Raw genomic sequence first — 8,925 nt, 5'->3', positions numbered from 1 at the left:
CCAAGTATCTTCATTTAAGATCTTGATTTGAGAAATAGATTCATACACGTTTCGTACTTGTTTAGGGCTATGAATATTGACGTCCAATCTAATGGCAGTTATTGGGAACTGTTCCGATATAATTCGCCGTTTAGATGTTGGTCCATATGTCAAAATATTGTTTTTTTGAATAAACAATTAAAAATTTAAGATTGCCAAAAATATTCAAGTCGAATTTTAATTGCAAAAAAAGAGTGAAAAAAGTAAATATTTATTTATTACTACATTTAAAAAATAACTGAAATTAGAAATTAAATAAAATTTCATGATTTAAACAAAAATCATCTCATATAAAATAGTACTCCCTCCGTCCCACCGAGCTTGAGTTGTGTTTCTTTTTAGGCTGTCCCGCCGAGCTTGAGTCATTTCATTTTTTGATAAAAATTAGGCAATTTAAAGCACTAATTTACAAAATTAATTACACTCCTTATTACCTTCTCTCTCTTACTTTATCACTTTATTTCATTCTCTCGCATACTTTATCATTTTTATACTACACACTTAAAATATTAATCTATAACTTCTTAATTCTCGTGTAAAAAAAAACGCCTTAAGCTCGGCGGAGGGAGGGATAGTATGACAATTAAGTGCCACTTTTGTAGCAGTTGGAGAGATACACATACATACACATACACACACTCACTTTATTTTATTCCATCAGATCCAACTCCCAAACACAGCTAACATTTGTTTTTGTCTTTGATGAAGATCACAGGAGCCCATCAACATCCTCTCCTTGTCCATCAACTTGATGCATGAAACAAATGAATTCCATCACCATCTTTCCCTTCTCCATAAGCAAACTCAATCGCCAAATATAACTGATTTCCCATTTCTTCCTATAAATACAAAACTCATTCTTTTTTTCTCCCTCAATATATATTAATTAGGGTTTCACAGCATGTCACCTGACAACAGCAGAGCAGCCGCCGGAAGAGATGAAACCCCCAGCTCCACATGCCGGAAAAGCGCCGCCGCGAGGCCGCAGGAGGCAGCCCTCCGCTGCCCCCGATGCGATTCACCAAACACCAAGTTCTGCTACTACAACAACTACAGCCTCACGCAGCCTCGACACTTCTGCAAAACATGCAGGCGCTACTGGACCAAAGGCGGCGCCTTGCGCAGCGTGCCCATAGGCGGCGGCTGCCGGAAAAACAAGAAAACCAGGCCCTCCCCTCCGCTCTCCGCCGACTCCTCATCAGACATCGCCGGCGGGTTGAAATTCTTCCAGGGAGTGGCACCAGCTATGGACTTTCAGCTCAATTTTCCCGGCACCACCACCTCTCTTCTCAACCACTTCTCTGCTTTAGGCGACTCTTCTGCAAACCCTTGTTACACCTTGGATCTTTCTGCAACACCCAACCCTCCTTTAATCGGATTCGATCTCTCTCCTCCAAATCAAGAATTGGGGTTTCGAAGCAGCCTCGCGTCATCCATGGAATCCCTCAGCTCTATCAACCAAGATCTTCACTGGAAGCTGCAGAAACAAAGATTAGCCATGCTTCTACCCGCCGACAATCACAAAACCGTCAAACCGCAGCCCATTTTGTTCCAGGATCTGGAGCTTCCGTCCAAGCAAGATGCTTGCGTAAGAAAAGATGATGGTGCTGCCGTTGCGACGGAATGGTTTTTTGATACTTCTTATAATGCAACTGCAGCGACAAGTAACGGCGTTAATGCTGATAACGGAACCGGCTGGAGCACTGGAATTCAGGCATGGAGTGATCTTTCACACTATTCTTCAATTCCTTAAAATTTATGTTAATGGATAAATCTGTTTTTAGGGTTTTATGTCAATCAAACTTTTCTTCTAGTCTAGTCAACTGTTGATTCCATGTTCAGACCAAGATGTAATCTTTTCAGTGTGTTGTTATTGTTGCTTTTTTTTTTCTTTAATTTCTTTTTAATTTGGTGCAGATTATTGAAACGAAATTGCAACAGCTAAAGTTGCTTTTAATTATTAGCACCCTTTCTCAGTTTCTTTTCATGATTATGATGATGAGTTAAACTTGGCAAGAATTAAGAAATGGTATTTTATATACCATTTTATATTCTACCGAGGTATAAAATTACATTTGTGCTAGATAATAACATTAATTATATATTTTGCACTTTATATACCATTGCAAATTTGCATAAATTTGTCTTTCGGAGAGCTATACAAATATTATATATATTTGATTTCTCACCAAATTCGGCTTTGTTTTCTTGCTCTTCATCAAACAAAAAATGTTAAAAGTGTAGCTTGTCCGATGATTATGAATAGCCTAAGGAAATTTTCTAAACATCAATTAATTAGGTTTTAAGGGGAGAATTGTCTTGTCCTGTATGAAATTAGATTTTGTGTTCCTTTGGTTTAAGTAGGGGAATGAAAAGGGAATAAAATCAAATAAAATGAAAGAATTGTAGCAATAACTATTACTTTTAATCGAGTGTTTGGTTTAAAAATGGAAAGAAAAATAACTAGTAAGATATTCCCTTTTTTTTGTTTCTCCTTTATATTGAGAGGTAACAAATTGGGTGATTAGATTACTCTCAAGTATAATGATTAATTCATTATCCAAACCAAACAAGGATTCAACTAAATGAATATTTTTCCAATTTCTAAAAACACCCACCAAACTTGGCTCAGAGATACGTTTGAATTCATATATGGAGTAATTATTGTATATAGTATATTGTGTTGAAAGAAGTTATTGGGATTGATGATCGGTTAGGGACCATTATTGAATGAATATTAATGGCATATTTTTAATTTGTTTCATGTTAAGTCAGTGTTCAGAAAGTCTTCTTCTTCTTCTAGACTGATACACTGTCTCCCTCATAACAGGTATCTGAGTTCCAGACTTTGGTATCAGCTGCTGACAATATATACCAGCAGTAGCAGTAGCAATAGCTCATAAAGGAACCCTTCTTTATGTATGCCTATACACACATTATACTGTGTATATATATATACATGCTGTCTCTGTAAAGCCTATACATGGGCCTGAATCTGATCACCCTCTTTCACACACTACACGCACTGCCAACCAAGGCTTTTAATAATTAGTAGTTATCAAGACTGGTGCTGCAATTTGGAGCTGTTTCTGAAAAGCTAGCGATGCATATGGCGTCAAACTGGATTGTGATTTGTGATTTTTTCAAACTAATATACTCCCTTACTAGCTACCTTCTTTAATCATGAACTTACCACACAAACTTAATTTATTTCACCTCGCGTTTTGTTGCAGATGATAATTAGTAAACTCAATTAAGCTTTTATTCAATCCCATTTTCATGAGAGAGAGAGAGAGAGATCTAGATGTTGTGCATGTCCTTGCTGCAAAAACTTGTGATTCTAGCTTTTTAGATGATGTTGGACACTGAGCCTGCTTTTCTTCCCATGCTTTTGAATCCTCCATGCTGGTTTGTCATTTTTTGATTATTGCAAATTTTCAATACTTTTTTATTGAAATAGTAATTAATTAAGTACTATTCGTGATGCAATCAGAACTGAAATTAAAGAATCGTATGATAATTAAGAAGAAAAGAATTGTATTTCCCGAAAATAGCATTCTCTTCATCTCTTACAGAACGGCAAACAATAAATAATGCTAATTAATAAGTACACAGGAAGTTATTTTTCTTTTATTTATATGTTTTTATTGAGTTGGATACCCGAAAATAGCATTTATTTATTTTTAATAAGGTACATGCAGTACTGGGGATATTGAACCAACATTTCTATATCTTTTACGGGATATCCATAATTTAGGTGTCCTTAAAGATATGGAGTTGAATTGAATATATATCAAGCTCATTTATGAGATTTCCCCATTCCTTTCTAAGTTTTTGTTTATTAATTTATTTAAAATTATAAATAATAGTTTTTCATTTATCTCTGTGGTCCAACTTCCTATCAATTAATTGGAGAGGAAGACTGCGCTTTGTTCTCTATAATTTTTTCTAAGCTGAATTTTCTCTAAGGTTTATTTCTACAAACCAAAATAACAATTAAGAACACATATATATAAGACGCCAATAGCAAGTAATTAATATTAATTCGTATATAACGTATTAATAGATGAGTTGCTTTAGTGGTTCACGTGTGAGGTGATGATAAACAAATGATATTTGCTTCTTGAAACTGCTTTTACAATCGATTTTTGATGTTCATTCTCTGAATATAACTTTTTTCAGCAAAAAAGGGAAGTCTAGTTCCCACATTGTCAAACAAATAATCATCATTCACCAACCAAATTTGTCTTTTGCTTTCTGCAGCAATTCTATAAAAACCAGATGTTTAATCAGCGCTAGCTCTTTAACATATAGCTATATACTTTTAATAAATTTCCTAAAAATTGCAAATTCTCATCAGGAAAAAGGCCAAATTAGAATACCAATAATCACAAAAGCTCAAGAATGACGCAGCAAATTTTGTTTTATACCTTGGTGGATCAAATACCTATGGCTACATATGTATTTATTTATTGTGGGCGTATGCGTAACTTCTTTTCATTCCTTGCATGCTTTTCTCCTTTTCTGTTGGTACCAACTTTTGTTTCCTTATGAAATAATTGCACAACTGAAATTTTTTTTCCAAGAAAACAATTTCCCAACACAAAAAATTATGTGGTGGGGCTGAGGTTTGAGGAGGAAGAAGACAGCGTGAGTAACGTGATATCGACCAACATTGTGAAATGCCCCTTTTTCCTTCAACTGTCAAGTTTTACGAACACCATGCAAGAATATCATGAGCCATCTATCTCAACTTATAAATATTGAAAATAGATTGATACACCACATCCTAGCTCTACCTAAGTGTATTTTATCCCCTATATTTTTAATTAATACTAACAAAATGATACATACACAGTCACCGCACATATATAAATTAAAGGGGTAAAATTAATGATATATACTAATTCTGAAAGACAAAACTTAAGAAATACCCATCTTTTACGAAATACTATATATTCATTTATGACTTTTTTACCCTTATGTTCACTACAAAAAAAATTCCACTATTGACATGAGACTTGGTAGCTATTATGTGTGCCACAAAAATTAGTGGCTTTTGATGGTGTAACTATTAGTGATTAGCTACACAACCAAAAGCCACTAATTTTTGTAACACACATAATAGCTACCAAACCTCATGTCACTAGTGAAAACTTTTTTTGTAGTGGTTGATCATTATTGTATTTTGCACTGATACTCGACTGCTCGACTCGCAACAGTCAAGTATATTGAGCATTAATGCATTTTTTACGAATGCTCAACTCGCAGAGGTCGAACATATCGAATATTAATGTATTTATCTCAAATACACGAATATTCGATTAGCAATGGTACAAGCGGGTAAACTTAGCTAATCTTATATGCAAAAGAATTATTGTGGTATACGTGTGTGTGTGTGGTATGTAGTACAAAATTCAAAATTACTGGAACACTAAGAATGTCGCAGCCCGATATAGCCAGTGATAGCGTATACCAAGTATCGTACGACTAATAAAAGAAATAGTGAAAGAAATAGGAATACATTTTGTTTTAGCGGAAGCAATTGCAAACTTTACTCATTTTAAAGAAGGATTTCAAGACCAAAATAATTACTAGCTTGGGTAAACATGATTAAGCCATTGAAACTTAGCAAGGGTCTGAGAAGTATTTCCCTTAAGGGATATTACAGACATAAGCAAATTAAATAAAGAGTTTCATCAGAGTTATGCAGCGAGATGCGTTACTATATGTGTGAAGACATATAGCAGGGAGTTCAAATTCTTATAGAGTCAAAGCTTATAAAGATAAATATGAGACATAGGAAAGACACAGCCAACTGACAATTCCAACAGCTTTCACCCATCCTCGCGCCAAGCCAGACCTGCACATTTAGAAATACATGCAGGGCTGAGTACCAAAAAGCACTCAGTGGACTCATGCCGGAAATAATTGAAATGTTGCTCTTAGAGCTATATGTCAATCTTGCCCTTTTCAATGCATCAACAGGATTTAACTGAGATTAAAAATACCTGTTCATGTTTTTCTGTCATAAACTCATTTGCATCATCATAATAATATCATTAGTCTGCAGACATTATATATTCACGGTATGTGCCAACTATGAGAACTCATATAATATATATATAAGGTGAAGAGAAGGAGGCCTCCTTCAAATCACCGTGACCGGCCGACTAGAGACGGCTCACGGTCACCTCTGCGCACAAAACCTTTACTGTCATATAAATCAGTCAAAGGCCGATATCTTGCATCATGATCATAATCATGTCTTTCATAGAGGCAACATACCATATCTCATTCTCATCAATAATAAATATGGCAAGTTGACAATTTTCATAATACTCATCAATAATGCTTCAACATGCTTCATTTTCATAAGATTCATCAATAATGCTTCAACATGCTTCATTTTCATAAGAATTTGCATTTGAACTCATTATCATGGTAGCTAGCCATAATAGAGTTAGAATAAAGCCCACCTGTCTCAGGGGTCGATGACGTAACGCTCAGAGTCGTACTAACGCCGGCCGTCACTCGAACCTTTGGTGGCGCACGTGGTTTAGATTGTCATGTGACAAAATAAACTCTAGTTAGAATTTCATCTAACTAATATCTCAATACTTATGCTTTCATCATATGCTTAATCTCATCTTATAACCTATCTACTATTTACCCAATTGGACCTCTCAATTTAATTAGATATCTTATCCAATTAAAAGACTCTCAATCCTAGGTAAATAGCATTCATAAACATCAAATAGTCATTCATACTTTGCAATAATCAATTTCCACATAATACATTTTCACGATTTATCACAATAGTCAAATGACTTAAAAAAAATAATCCTATGAACTCGAAATCTTTTTCCTTGTAAGTAAATTCCCAAATATTCACGTAAGCTTGGAAATAAATATAAAATTTTCTAGTAGTATTTTCATGACATAACATGGTGTATTAATCCACCAAAACTTTAAAATCCTCAAAACAATTACAAAGTAGAAATTTTCAGACTCCTACAGTTTATCATTCTGCTCTGCCTCAACTTTAACGAATAAACTGTTTTGACTCAGAAATCTCCTAGATTCGAGACTTACACTGTTGAAAACCTTTCTGCGTCTAGTTTTATTTAAAAAAACGTAGAGTGAAAAACTCCAAGTGGTTTATGAGATATGGGTGTTTTCCCACAGTCTACCAGATTCGGCAGTTTTGCACGACTGGAAGCTATGATTTTTGAAAAATAGTAAACGTTGGCCAAATGGTTTGAAATTTGGTGTAAATCAGTATAATACATGTATCTTTCTACCATAAAAATTTGGGAGGCTGAATGTTTTTGAAAGTTACTGAAACGTGTGACTCTAGGGACTGCCTTTCTAAATTTCCGGTGGACATGCGCAGTAAAAGTTTTGCATTTTAAAAAGGTAGTAAAAGAAGTCCAAATGACTTGAAATTTTACCAGCGTCCTCAAGACACATATATCGACACACTGTAAAAGTTTGAAGAGTTTTAGACGAGGGAAACCTCGTCGACTGATCAGTCCAGAACGTAAGAAAACTTCTCAAAATGGTTGAAACAACAACATATACACATATCATCATAGATCTATACTTTCATCACCATTCTCATGCATTTTCACACTAATAACTCATCATGCTTCAATTATGCATCAATATACATGCTTATACCACAAGAAAATATATATATAACATAAGAGGAGGATTGAGGTTGCTACCAACAAGATCAATGGAGGTGGAGTAGAAGATGATGCGTAGTATGCTTGGAGCTTGAGCTTGAAGATGAACACTTTAAGAAACCTTAGTTCTTACTATATTTGGTGGAACAAGAAAAAGAAGTGTGGTGGAGTGAGGAGGAGGAGGAGGGCTGCTGAAAATAAAGAAGAATAAGAGAGGGAGGGAGATGAGAGAGAGGTGTGCATGTGCTTGTGAGCTTAAAGTGTGGAGGAATGAGTTGGCTAGTTAGATTAGCTTTTTAGGGGCTCTTTAATGGTGCATGTGATTTCCATTGATGGGAAAGAGAAGAATAATGTGGGAGAGTGGGGAGGGAGCTAGTGCTGCGTAAGGGTGAGAGAGTGAGAGAGAAAGAGTGAGAGAGATTGAGAGAGATAGAGAGAGTGAGAGAGAAAGAGAGATAGGTGTGTATATATATATATATATATCTATATATATATATATACTTGAATAATTATAACTCTTATTTAGTATGTGGGAAAAATATATCTCATGAAAATATATTTATTCATGTGAGGAAAAATTATCTCTATTATGATATATCTAATATCATAATAACAATGCATCAATAAATCATATGTGAATATTCTACCAAGTAAAATATTTATATCACATAGACATTTTAATAAAAATATAGGGCGAAGATAGGTTTCTCAATAAGAGAATTTATAAGACTCGAGAAAATAATATCGCCTCCTATTAAACTCTAAAAATTTCTTATCTCATTTATTCGCCCACGTGCATAATTCCTCTAGCTACTATTTAAAACTCAATTTAAATTCGAGCTAGGGCACAAATAGCTTCTCAAAACACGGGGTGTTACATCCTTACCCCCTTAAAAAAAATTTCGTCCCGAAATTTGAAATCTCACCTTCGGGAAACAATTCTGGATATTTTTCCTTCATTTTATCCTCCAATTCCCAAGTTGCTTCTTCTTGCCCGTGATGTCTCCATTGTATTTTGACTAAGGCAAGTGACTTATTTCTCAATTGTTGGATCTTTCTATCCAACACAGCTTCGGGTCTTTCTTCATATTTCAGGTCTGGTTCAAGAGATATATCCTCTCGATGAATAACATGCTTCGGGTCAAACACGTATTTTCTCAACTGCGACACGTGAAAGACATTGTGAACATTCGCG

At 34.9% G+C, this 8,925-nt stretch overlaps 1 protein-coding gene across 1 annotated transcript; it reads left to right on the top strand.

Annotated features, from left to right (window-relative positions):
• The first annotated feature begins 696 nt into the window (after window positions 1-696).
• On the top strand, window positions 697-2,012 carry LOC131021869 (dof zinc finger protein DOF5.7-like). The gene has a single exon (XM_057951192.1). It carries the CDS (start codon window positions 941-943, stop codon window positions 1,790-1,792), a length of 852 nt encoding a protein of 283 aa, XP_057807175.1. The 5' UTR covers window positions 697-940; the 3' UTR covers window positions 1,793-2,012.
• Window positions 2,013-8,925: the final 6,913 nt, after the last annotated feature.

Source organism: Salvia miltiorrhiza, chromosome 4, assembly GCF_028751815.1.
Source record: "Salvia miltiorrhiza cultivar Shanhuang (shh) chromosome 4, IMPLAD_Smil_shh, whole genome shotgun sequence".
Classification (NCBI taxonomy): Eukaryota; Viridiplantae; Streptophyta; class Magnoliopsida; order Lamiales; family Lamiaceae; genus Salvia; species Salvia miltiorrhiza.
The sequence above is the reverse complement of the archived record's forward strand: the minus strand, read 5'-3'. Positions and strand labels throughout refer to the sequence as shown.

Bases quoted from the DNA above. Each gene is read 5' to 3' on its own strand.
- LOC131021869 (XM_057951192.1), top strand. From the start codon at position 941: ATGTCACCTGACAACAGCAGAGCAGCCGCCGGAAGAGATGAAACCCCC.